At 37.9% G+C, this 13,283-nt stretch overlaps 1 protein-coding gene across 1 annotated transcript in view; it reads right to left on the bottom strand.

The window, feature by feature from the left end:
* NPHP1 (nephrocystin 1) overlaps window positions 1–13,283 on the bottom strand; it is a 1,368,595-nt gene that overhangs the window by 1,218,455 nt on the left and 136,857 nt on the right. The window contains exon 3 of the mRNA XM_044057279.1: window positions 7,245–7,434. Within this exon, the coding sequence (XP_043913214.1) occupies window positions 7,245–7,434 (190 nt within the window). The remainder of the gene's footprint in view (window positions 1–7,244; window positions 7,435–13,283) is intronic.

Genomic DNA, 13,283 nt, shown 5'->3' with positions numbered 1-13,283 from the left:
TGCCCTTTTGGTGGGGAAGGGAGAGAGAAGTTTGCGCTGAATCCTGTCAACTAGGATGTTGGCAATGTCTGTGGGTTTGGTGTATTTTATGTTATTTTCGAGTAAGTCTGAGCATATCTGTGGATTCCCACCCAGGTTCCTAACATAACTAAAGAAATCCTTGTGATTGTCCTTAGTGTCCTGTGCAATTTTTCTCTCAAAGCTGGCCTTAGACGATTTTATGAGTGCCCGTAGTTCTTTGCTAATAGTGATCAGAGATGCCTTATTTTGCTCTATCATGTAGTGGCTTCCTCCTTATATTGTATAGTTTGTTTATGGCTGGGCTCCACCAGACAGGATGCCTAAGCTTGGAGGATTGGGTCTTGGTTTTATTTGGTATTGCATGATCCATGCATTCCTGAAGGTGTTCATAGAATGCGTTTATAAAGAATTCTGCGCTCTGGGCTGTATTTCCCACATGCCCGGGGTCTTTGAAGAATTCCACCTCTGTTTTGAGAAGTGTGAGATGTGCTTAAGAGAAGTTTTTCACTGTGGTTTTCTGGGCAGGGGCTAGCTGATCAGTGTTCTCTCCCAGTACATAAATTTGATAAATGAATGAATAAACAAATGCTTTTGTTTTGTACCTGTTGGAGAGTCATAATGTACACTTTGCTTTCATGTAATGTTATGGTAGGAAAATTACTTGCTGCATTTATGTTTGCTGAGTGTTTAACTCTTGTGCCAGCTTGTAAGGACTGCCTAAGAGATGGTATGATTATAAGAGGCTGTCTGTCTTTATTCGAGGTTGTTGCGCCATTTACACAGTTCACCTACCGTGGTTCCCAACATTATGTTCTACATTGTTTCTTAAAATTGCTTATTTAATTTTTCTATTTTCTTGTCAGTCTAAGATGCCATCTTTGAATCACCCGGTGGTAAACAGGCCTTGCCCACTGAGCATCATTCCCTCTTTTTTAAGCATTGCTGTTTGTATTAACATACATTCATCATGTTGTTCATATTTAACACAACATATTCCACTTAATTTTTTTAAATTGATAGAAATGTGTAAAGGTTATAAAAAAAGCATTTGATTTCACTCCCAGGGTTTATTGTAGAGCATTGTTGCTGGTGATATGTGTCCCTGCTGTGTGTGTGTGTGTGTGTCCCTGCTGTGTGTGTGTGTGTGTGTGTGTGTGTGTGTGTGTGTGTGTGTGTGTGTGTGTGTGTGTGTGTGTGTGTGTGTCCTGCTGTGTGTGTGTGTGTGTGTGTGTGTGTGTGTGTGTGTGTGTGTGTGTGTGTGTGTGTGTCTGTCCCTGGTGTGTGTCCCTGTCCCTGGTGTGTGTGTGTGTGTGTGTGTGTGTGTGTGTGTGCGTGTGTCCCTGGTTGGGGTGTGTGTGTGTGTAAAATTATATAATGCAATTACTTAAGCTCTGCTTCCAATCAGTTGTGTCTCAATTGTAATTGTCTGACCATGAACTGTGAGTCCCGGTTTGGGAACATTACTAAACATTGTACAAAAAACCTTGTCTTGTGTTGGACCATGAGAACTATTTGGGAACATTAATAAAAAATGCATTGTCTTATATTTTCTAATGTTCAATAACTTGTATAATCCATGTAATGTAATACAACTTAAGTAATCTATGTAATTTCTTCTGTTGGAGATTTTCTCCCTGGCCCTCTGCTGACAAAAGGACATGAATCCAGTGCAACTATCCCAGTAAACAAGTGTAACATAATTAAACGTTTTTGGCCTCATGCAATGTTGCCATCCTTTGTCTGGACGCTTGGTAGCAGACATATATTTATGTAGTCATTTACTGTCAAGTTGATTCAAAACTGCTTATGTATTACGGATGCATTGTGATCTTGTGGTGTGTCCCTGCTGTGTGTGTGTGTGTCCCTGCTGTGTGTGTGTGTGTGTCCCTGCTGTGTGTGTGTGTGTGTGTGTGTGTGTGTGTGTCCCTGCTGTGTGTGTGTGTCCCTGCTGTGTGTGTGTGTGTGTGTCCCTGCTGTGTGTGTGTGTGTGTGTGTCCCTGCTGTGTGTGTGTGTGTGTGTGTCCCTGCTGTGTGTGTGTGTGTGTGTGTGTGTGTGTGTGTCCCTGCTGTGTGTGTGTGTGTGTGTGTGTGTGTGTGTGTGTCCCTGCTGTGTGTGTGTGTGTGTGTGTGTGTGTGTGTGTGTGTGTGTGTGTGTGTGTGTGTGTCCCTGCTGTGTCTCTCTGCTGTGTGTCTGCAGCTTGTGTGTGTGTGTGTGTCTGCTTGTTTTGACCATGGCTTAGAGTAGGAATTTCATGTTTGACCTTACATCAGTGGAACCATGGGTTGCAGTTAATATGGACAATGAGCAGACTAGCAGTTAGTATGTCAGTAAGTCCCTATATGCACTACTTGTCCGAGGACTTGTGAATACTTGTATTGGTATAGACCTGGTGGTTGTGTTGTACTGAGGTCATTAGTTGGAGAAACTATGCTAAACTGTTGGTGAGAAGTAATATCACATTAACTGTGGTGGACCATATGTGTAATGTTGCTGAGGCTGGCTACCGTGAAGTGGTGCAGTGTAGTGGCGCTTGTTTGGCAGCTGCAGACTGGTCTTTCTGGACAGAAGTGAGATTAACATAATGCATAAATGGCAAGAGGAGGCATGTTTGGGGTAGCATGCATAGCTGCAGGAGTGTTATGAAAGTGGTGAGATGAGTGGATTTGACTGCAGCTGCAAGTAAGTGGACCTCTGTGAGGCTGGCTACCGTGAAGTGGTACAGAGGCTTGTCACAATAGTGCAATATGCAGTATTTGCTCCATATGCACATTGTAACCAAAAGCCAGCATGTGAATACATCATGTAAGTACTGACTTTTGACTGCTGCTATATAGTTAGGTGTATGCATTAATCTTATCCTGTATGGACAGGTATTGCACAATAACAGGCAAATTGGGATGTCACGTGGCACTATGATGTGGATAATGCTAGCTCAAGAATGGATGAACATGAGAAATGAGTGGTAGCTGCTGTATTTTACAGGGGGTGAAGATATTTGATTGCTGTCCCGAAAATAGTAAGGTAAGAAACTTTAAATCAAACATTTTGATACTATCTGATATAGGAAGTGAACATTGCAATGGAGAAGTCATATCTGCATTATGCAAGATATGCAAGGCAACAGTTAAGGGACTACAGCTGCAAACGTTCATAGTGTGCCCATTCAAACTAACAGGTAAACAAAAGGATAAAATATTAACTGCAACTTGCTAAGAAAGAGCAAATCTACAGGTAGCCAGTTAAGTGAATGAAACCAAAAAGCCAGAGAATCATGGAAAATATTGGAAAAAATCTTAATTACATCTGATAACAGGTTATGTTACATTTCAATATGTTCCTTTTATTCAGTAGTAGTGTAGTAACAGCGATGTTTTGAAACACAGAAATTTGGTATGTATTAGTTGTACATTCTGCATGGCAAATGATACTTGGTCTAATTTGCATCAGATACCGCTAGTGTGCAGTGCGGGGAAAAAAATTACCCTCGTATCAGAGGTGGCAGTGCAACATATTCATAGTGGCTTAACCTGAGAGTAGCTTTAACCAAGCCCCATGTGAAACCTGATCAAGCACCTAGAATTCAGTGTAGCTTCAACACCGTAAGTCTGAAGATGAATTCACACACATGAACAGGAGTAGTTGCATATTCATGTCTAAAGGTATATGGGCAAGGCAGGTTGTCACTACACTGAAAAACTGGTATGTAATGGTGGATAATTAAAGCCATAGCACCAATTCAACTGTAGTCTGGCAAATATTTAGTAAGGGATTTAGTCCAAGCACAAATATTTCTACAGTGATTCTTTCCAGTGTCATCCATTATCTGATTCAAGGTAAATTAACCTTGATATCCTTTATTAAAAAAAAAATTATTATTTTGTCAGAAGTGACTTCTCGAGACACGAAAAAGAAGGGAAAATATAGCAATGTGGTTTGTATGTACAAAGACAAATCCAGGGACACTGCAAAAGTTTTAACCAACCAGTGCAGTAAAAAAATATGTAGGCAAACACTGAATACCAACACACTTTGCACATGTAAATCATTTTTAGCAAGGTGGAAGCATGAAGTGATACCTTAGACACTTAAACTAATAAAGATCTAAAATGGTTTAATATTTTAAAAGTTTTATTTAGCACACTGGTGGAAGATGTTACAGAAGTTGCTATACAAACTGGATGCTAATGCAGTAAAGTAAGGCCATGGCTACAGTGCAGCAATAAAAAATGTCCCCTGTAACAAAAGAAATGCTAGAGCAAAGATTCACTTGCATGAGTCAAGCACCCTGCTGAGATCTGCCAGTCAATGAAATTACCAAGTCAAATTACCCTCAGGACTTTGACAGCCAGGGAAGCTAGGTGTGGGGAGGGTTGAAGTAAAAGAACTGGAATTCATTGTCTTACAAATTAGTGCCATTTAAACTAAATTAGAAAAAAGGCAGCAGTAAACAGCACTTTCTGTGTGTTCTGTGACATTTGCACTGTTTCAGTTTTAAGTAGTCATTCAACAGCAAGGAATGTTACTTTAACTATTCTATTTTACTAAGAACTTTATATGCATGCAACATCTATGAAATGACAAGAGCTTTAGGCAAATGCAGGCCTGCATGATGTAACATTTCTGAGCAAAACAATGACTTGTGGGATACCGAGTGGCAACCTGATTTATCCAAACCACGTCAATATGCTGTACTCCAGGTGGTCAGAGTCTGTAATTACATATAAAAATATTAAAAAATTCTGTAAATAACCCCAGAGTGCTGTTAAAGTGTAGGAAACATCATGCCATGATGTTTTAAATATGTTTTTTGAGTCTGTGAGTGCGGTACTCCTTTAAACAGAGTGACAGTGTGGGAGATGAAAGCTTTTGAAGTTGGCGGGTTGCTGTATTCATGGCAGGCTAAAATCCATACACTACTGCAGCAGTGAGAATAATGAACATCTGGCCTAATCAATGCTGAATTACAAGGGAATGACAGACAATCTCCTTAGATATGGATAATATTTAATGGTGATTAGTTGTGCTAAGTAGAAGTATTTCCTGACTACTGTTGCCACATGACTATCAAAAGACAGAGAGTTTTTAACCCAAGTTCCAAGGTCCCTAGGGATTGTCTACCAAATGTGCTGACACTGTATTTTTTAACATATAATTTTGTCCCATTTTCAATATACCAAGAGTTTATACCAGAGGGTTCTTGCTGGATAGGAGGGTGGCCTAATGGTTAAGGTGTTTGCCTTACAAACACAAGGTGCAGGGTTTGAGTCTCACAAGGGATAATTGGCTAAGCTTACAATAGCTCGCAAGGGCAGTTAGCTAAATACTAACCTATGAACCTAAGAACCTATGAAGGTTCAGGTATCAGATGGAGATTTAACAATAACTGCAAGTTTGCAGTTGTCCACAAACTTAAATCCTGGCTCCCTGCCTCCCTGTCTGGACAGCAGAAAAGTAAATGCTGAAAAGAAGGGGTACCATTTCTAAACTATGATGGACAACACTGGTCACTTTCATACTTTCTGATTAAGCATTTGCAACTCATACTAAATGATTTTTACATTTTAGCTAGTTTGTTAACCTTCTTACCACACAGGAATCTATTTTTAAATCATTTAGCTTTCTTATGCTGCCATCAATGTGTATGATGTTAAAAGACTTGGTACGGTACAGAAACACTGTGTGTGCTGCATGGCTACTGTCAACTGCCTGTGTAACTCCCTTGAAGTTAACCACATTTAATAAGTGGGATCTACCCTTAACAAAATCAGACTGTTCAGGATAAGATCTAACAATGTTTCTGATATCATAGTTTATGAGCTCAGTTATAATACATTCCGGCCTTGCAAATGAGGCTGATCAGGGTAACTGATCTATGGTCATCTATATGCAGGGGCAATACAACTGCAGTGCATCACTCTTCAGGGACAAAACCTGTAGCTAAGCTTAAGTTAAATAGTTTATGGAATGGGTCAGCAAGGGCATACTTGACATGACTTATTAAGCATTCAGGTATATTATCAGGCCCTACAGATGAAGTATTTTGGGTTTTATTCAGTGGATTTTGTACACATTTCTTAGTGATAAAACAGCAGGTAAGAGACTGCAAGATTTCTGGACTATGGATAGTAATTCTGGGGTAGAACTTACCAATAAATTTGTTGGCAAGTATATTGGCAATGTCATCTGGGTGTGAATTAGAGAAACCACCATGAACAAGTTCAAAGTAATGCAAGGTATTCTTTCTTAGTTTACTTACATATCTAAAGAAGGATTTGAAATTATCTTTAGCTATTTATGCCCACCTAAGTTCATGGTTAGCTTTAATGGCCCTCATGGTGATTTTCAATTTCATTACGATGTTTTTAATACTCTCCTTGATGTGAGAGGCTTTGAAATAGCTGCAAAATTTAAGAAGTCTCTTTTGTTGCAATTGCTATTAATGTTGATGAACTACCAGGGTGATTTATTTTGGAACTTCACATGACATTTAGCTCTAGTAGACTGCAATTTCTATGCACATATCTAAACATGTGTAGAATTCCTTGGTGTAGCTAGCCAATGTGTCTAAGCTGGAGTTGGTGGGAATATAACTGAATGTCGATATCTCACTGCACAGTAGGATTAGGTTCACACATTTATAATCCTTGAATTATGCAATATTTCCTCTAGGTCTTTTAACATTTTGAAGGTGAGTATTACAAGTTTGTGGTCGGACATCACTGGGGAGGGGATATCAGAGGAGTAGTACATGAGGTAGCTAAATTTATGAAGATCAAGCAAATAATATTGTGTCCTCTGGTAGGTTTACTTACAATGTGCTCCAGAGTTTTTTTGTTTACAAAGTCTAAGAACTTCTGGACACATCCCAAATTGGAGGTATAGGTGTTCCAGTTTATTGATGGGTAGTTAAAGTCACCCAATGCAATGGAATCTTAACTAACATTAAGATTTCACTCTTTCTTGTCTTTTTTTCCTACAACATTCAAACATCCAGTTTTCCTCTTTACCCGCCACATCTTTCAAATGTTTCCAGTTTTGCATCTGCTCAGCTGGGCATGTTATAAAATATCAGAAAACACAATAAGCATTTCAGGAATTGAATAAATGAATAACCTATTTAGGATTATACAAAAATTAAGCTTTGTTTGCCAGCAACTTTACTTACATTAGTGTTTGGTTTCTCTTAGGTCACAGAATAAGTAACACATTAAAATAGTTTTACCTTAAAAGACAGATCTCCAGCCTGCTCAGCATCAAAATCACTAATAGAAATGAAATCTTTTATAGTTGGATGGTCTTCTGCAGGCTCATCATCTTCATCCTCATCTTCTTCCTCCTCATCTTCTTCATCCTCCACCTCTTCACTTTCTTCATCATCATCCATCTTAGTAGTATTTGAACTTTTAATGCTTCTATGAAACAAAGTGTATTTTTTTCTCTCAATAATAAGAGCTACATCAGTCATATCAAAGACATTAGGACACAAACACACACACACACACACACACACACACACACACACACACACACACACACACAAAAGACTTGGTTTCTTTTCCACTACTGAAACTCTGACTTAATGTTGATATTTTAGATTTATGTATTCCTGAACTCTTCAGGATAATGCATTTTAAATGGTACTAATTAAACTGATAAGAAGTACTCAAAATATATATGAAAAATAAATGGCTTTCTCTTTGTGAGCACGAGGTTTCATTAAAATTAAAGTGTCGCTATGCCACTAGTTAGATGCAGTGCATCATTCTTGTATGTATCTGTGGCACAATAGTTCTATAATTGTAATGACAAATTACATTGACAAATTAAGTAACTTTCTGGTAACTACATAAAAGCACAAGAACTGGTTACTTAAAGGCGAGTGCAAACTTTTATTCATGAACTTCTCTGAAATATAAAAGACCTGGAATTTGCAATCCAAGTTTAAAATTAAATACTTTACTCTGTTTTCATTCTTTAAACATCTTTACTAACGTCAAATGTAGCATAATGACACGAGTACCCATTCAGTTGTAAAAGAGAAAACAAACCACTATTTTTTTTCATTTGTACACATTGTACAGATATGATTTTTGTCTTAACAATTATTCAATTTATCATTACATAGACTGGTTAAGTCCTGCTGTCCCTGAAATATCACTCATCCTGATTATTATTCTGCATGTATTGTTTCTACAGATTTCATTTATTTCTATGTAGTTTGCTCCTTCCACTTTCTACAGATCTCACATTCATTTCTTTTGTCTCCTTTATGCCATCCACTAATTCTGTTACACTTGTTTTTTGACTTCCATTTCCTAGTAACTGCTTTTTTGGTAGCCATCACCATTATACTTAGGGGCTTACTGTGTATAGGCAATTTGGTTTCTATATCATGAGCAATGAAGTTGCTGGCTGATACACCTTAAAATCAGGAAAAAAGAACCACAAACTACAGGCAGTCTCTGCTGAGAATTTAAAGTAATTATAGTTTGCTTAGAAATCTATACTTCTTCACTGAAAAATAAAAGATAAAAAAAAAAAAAAAACAATGAGTACTTTTAACCTAAAACAGAGTTTCATTGGCTCAAACTCCAGTTTATAAAACATGCAGTATTTACATGCTTTAAAACATAGTTAATTGTCACTTCACTCATGATGGGGTCATAAAAATGTATACCATACGCTACTTGAACAAGTAAATTAGAACAGGTCTCATCCTTCATACCTTTTCGGTATATCTACTGCAGCAGACTTGGTGCAATTATGATTACAACAGTAGAATACTTAAGGATAATAATTTGATTGGTTGTAACATATTTGTTGACACTTATCCATTTTAAATATGGCAAATAACATCAACTTACACGTCACATATAAGATGAAGTTCTATTGGACTTTTAAGATGGCTGCATACTGATCAACAACTTAACTTCAACTCTTCCAGTGTGAAAACAGAAACTGAAAAAAGGAATGTCACTGACACATTTTAGGGGGGGGGGGTAAAATTCAGTTACTGGCTAGTAAGAACACTGCCTGAATGCCATCAGTGAAAAACTTCATAAAACTTGAAAGAAAATCATCCTGAAAAGGTGAAACGAAAACAATGTTTGGAAAGGATTTTGCAGTTGTTCAGCAAAAAGCAGTTCAAGATTCAGCCCCTTTGGTTCAAGAGATGGCTTCCAGTAATTTACAGGAAAAAATAAATCAAATGTATTCAGAGATGACTAACATAATAAAACACTGAAGGACTATATCAACTTAAAGGGTCTATATTACTTTGTCGAAAGGGCTGTTCATCAAACGCCCTTTCATCGGCAAAACAACAAAGTACTAAAACTCCAAATGGCCATCTCAGCAAATTTTTTCCAGGGGAAAAAAATTGCTTGGCTGTCATTGGGAATTTGCCCTTTCCTCCACTGTAGTGTGATCTTGGAGTTGGTATATTTAGTTAGGGGGGTGTGGGGGGCACAGTCCCCCACATCAGGGGTGTGGGGAGTGAAGCCCCCACTTCACAGGGTCTGACAATTTGTTTTGTTTGTTGTTGGCCAAGAGATTTTTTCCCCTGGGAAAAAATTCGGTGAAGTGGCCGTTCAGAGTTTTGGTACTTCAACATTTACATGTCAATGAAACAGCATTCAATGAACAGCCCTTCTGACAATGTAATATAAACCACAACTTAAATAACAAAAGGCTGAAAACTAGAAGCTTTAATTAACTGTTCAGCTGTTCACCTGAATGGCTTTAATTAGCTGTTCAGATGAACTGATAAAACTACAAAAATCAGAATATGAAATGATGAAAAAGCTGGCTAAGTATGAGGTTTCTCAAGAAGAGCTGTTTCAAAAAGTACTAGAGTTAAAAAAAAACAAATTGTGCAGGGAAAACTGAAATTTTTTGCTGTACTACAGAAACTGGAAGGAATGGACTGTATTACGTTTATGAAAGCCCAAAAAGTAGCAAGCCTGGTGTTGCACAGCAGGATTTGTTAATATAAGGGGGACACTGAGAGCATGCTTCAAACCTGGCCATGAGAAAGCAGCCAAGACCTATTTTAGTAAAGATGTAATTATACCAGCAGAAAGTTTATCATGACAAAACTGTGGCAGAAGGGCAAAACATTAAAAACTGGGGACAACAGAGTTTTTATAGAAAATGATTATTCATTGCACACAGACAAAACAGAAGCAAATTTATCTCTGAAATCAAGTAATGTTGACAAGCAGGTGTGAGATTCAAGCTGCTGTATCCAGCTGCCTTTAGAATATTTTTTCTAGAAAATTAAATGCATTTTGATGCAGAACAGGCTAACTAGGAAATAAAACATTTATCCAATGAAAAATGAGCCAGTATGCATAAGGGAATGCTGCTTCTCATTCTTCCGTTAGTAAAAATGACAGTTCATAAACAGACTTCGCCAGTGATACCATTTCCAATTTTCCAAAGGAAAATGCATGAGAGAAAGAAAAAAACTACTGGAATGGACTAGAAGAATCATGGGTATCTTAGACTTCAACCAGAGCCCAGTGTTGGTAGATGGAGATGAACAACATGGAGAAATTACTGAATAAATGTGAGACTATAAAGCATCAATCACATTTGTGAAATATGCCTTTGCAAGAAAAAGTTGCTGAAAAAGACTAGACTTTTGTTGACTTTGTTGACCTTGCTGGTGAACTGTAAATCATATAGACCATTTTATGTCTTTAATGTTCAGAAGGATACTAAAATTGGGAAGTAACTGTACTAAAACAATTTTGTTCTTATTAGTACTAGTGCAAACCATTTTATGATATAAACTGTATGTTATATATAGTAAAACAGTTTTGAGTAGTATGTAGTCAAAGGTATTTTATATGTGGGGTGAGTCTTTTCTGTGACTGTTGTATGTGTTAAAGATATTAAAGTAAACAAGTACTTTTTACTTGTAAGAAATATAGTCTTTACAGTATAACAAGAGTAGAAATGATGGAAAAAAGCAAATTTTAATGTTTATATGCTAGGATCTCGAGCTGCTGGGGTGGGGTGTAAAAGTGCACGGATTAGATTATATGTCAAATAAAAATATTTTCTCTTATTTTGCAAGGTGCCCCTGGCTTAAGCTGTAAACAAGTGTTTTGTTGTAAGCAAGTGGGTTTTACAAATAAAATGAAACAACAAACGCTATGAACAATGTTAAGTCTCTAACATCTGCAAAGATATTAGCTTGCTTTTTTCCATTAGCAAATATTAATTGAGTCAAGACGTCTGTAGCTGAAGGCAGCAGTACTTTCTGTTCTGAATGAAATTTACAAAGATTCATTGTTGAGTACATTTACATGAGGATACGCTGTTTGTAGGTGCAAGCAATTAATCTTGAGAATTCTGAACATTCTTTGCTGAGGGAAATTGAAAATTTAAAGGTACAATGGTAAGCAGTTCAGTGAAATGTAAAGGTGTAAATTCTGAGAAGTGAATAAGAGATAGCAGCCTCCCTAGAAGTCTTAACACTTTAATGCATTTAATAAAACAGTGTACAACTTGTCTACATAATACTGAGCTTCCCCTGATCTAGTTTGTCACTACATGCACTACATAGCACCACTCTGTTATGTCACATAATGGCGTACAAACGCATAAACACACACATGCACGGTGGAAGCAATCTCTTATAATCCAAGCAGAATCAGACTCAAGGAGGATCCGTTAGAAAATCGAAGGAGATGGATGGAAAAGTGAATGTGGGAGTAGGAGGGAAAATTGGTTATGATATGGATTGAAAAACACTAAAAGTTATGATGATGCAGCCCACAAAAGATGAAAAGATGGGGAATGGAATGTAGCTTCCAGTACCTGGGACAGCATTGATAGCATATGCTTGGTGCCATCGGCTTGGAAAACAGGTAGAAGTAAAGTATATTGGAATGGGATGCCTCTTACTGGAAACAGTACATTAGCTGAGAATGAATGAAATCATTATGGGACCATAGTCATCTAAGAAGCTAATGTCGCTATGATATTTAATGGCTGAGCACATAGAATCTAGAAGTTATATTAGCTCTGGAAATTTAAAGAGGTATAGATTTTGTGATCCATTGGATCAATTTATTGTCTGAGAAGGGACACAACTGTCTGAGAATTTGAACAGCATTTCTATGTGATGGGAATACAAATAGCAGCTGCTGTGACCCACACAAACATCCTTGTCTGAAAGAATTTACATTGTTGCTTTTGGTCCAAATAGAAGTTGCTTGTATTCTTGAAGATTGATTTAAAGTGAGTAAAGAACAGAGACAGGGGAGAAGATTGGAATGTTCATTGCTCTAGATTTGTGAGACATGGAAATCTTAGTTTTAAAAGACAGGATGAATTATGAAATAGTGATATTTGGAAAGTTTTGGGGAATTTGCTCTTAGTCAACCAATTCTCCATAGAAGTTATTCAAACTAAGAGGTTTTCAAGTAAGGACAAAATGTGTAGCAGTTTTCAGAACAGAAGAGATAAAGGATGAAGCAGGTAGAGACAGAAGGAAGTTGGCAGCCCAGAAAGACTAAATGAATTAAAAACCTCTGGGATTGGAGCAAACTTTAGGATAAATGGATGATCCAATTTTGAGGATCCATGGAAATGGCTTCTTTAGAGACATTAATCCCTTCAGGGGGGTTGGATGTTATAGAACTTAAAAGATGAATAACTTTAAAGAGATAGTGTATAGTTCTGATTTTTGAAGAGATGATGAGGTAAGCTGTCAACTGAGTTGAGGCCAGAGGCTAGGGTCTAAGCTAGACCCTGGTTTCTTCCAAGGTTTTTCTTCAGGCTGAGTCCACTACTCTTTCTTAGCTGTGGGAGGTCGGAAGAAGATAAGTGAAGTAATAAGTATGGGTCAACTGATCTGACTAAAGTCGGGAGTGAGATACGTGAGAAGGTCTAGCAGAAAAGTATCCAAGGTAGATGTGATCGGAGGTAGGCATGCTTTTTCAGGATCCGAGAGAGCACTAAGAATCAAGGAATGGGGACCCCACGAGTTTCTTCACCCGTGGACAGTATCATTGAACGCTTTTAGTATGGGGAGAGAAGTGGATGAGGAGAAAGGCATTGTGCTTTGTAGGGGCCTGCTGTGCTAGAGCATCCATAGCTGCTAGATAAAAGAAATGGGAGGGCAGGAGAAGAAGTGGAGCATTGTTGGCCTGGTCTCCCAAATGTGTTTCGACTGCGGCGTGCCCCTGAATAGTGAGTGGTTGATCCCGGACTTTGGAGACCCTCTCACGAGGTGTAGTCTGAAATG

The sequence above is a fragment of the Protopterus annectens genome, chromosome 1.part2 (assembly GCF_019279795.1).
Source record: "Protopterus annectens isolate FY-2018-M chromosome 1.part2, PAN1.0, whole genome shotgun sequence".
NCBI lineage: Eukaryota > Metazoa > Chordata > Ceratodontiformes > Protopteridae > Protopterus > Protopterus annectens.
Note: the sequence above shows the minus strand (reverse complement) of the source record. Positions and strands in the feature narration are given on the sequence as shown.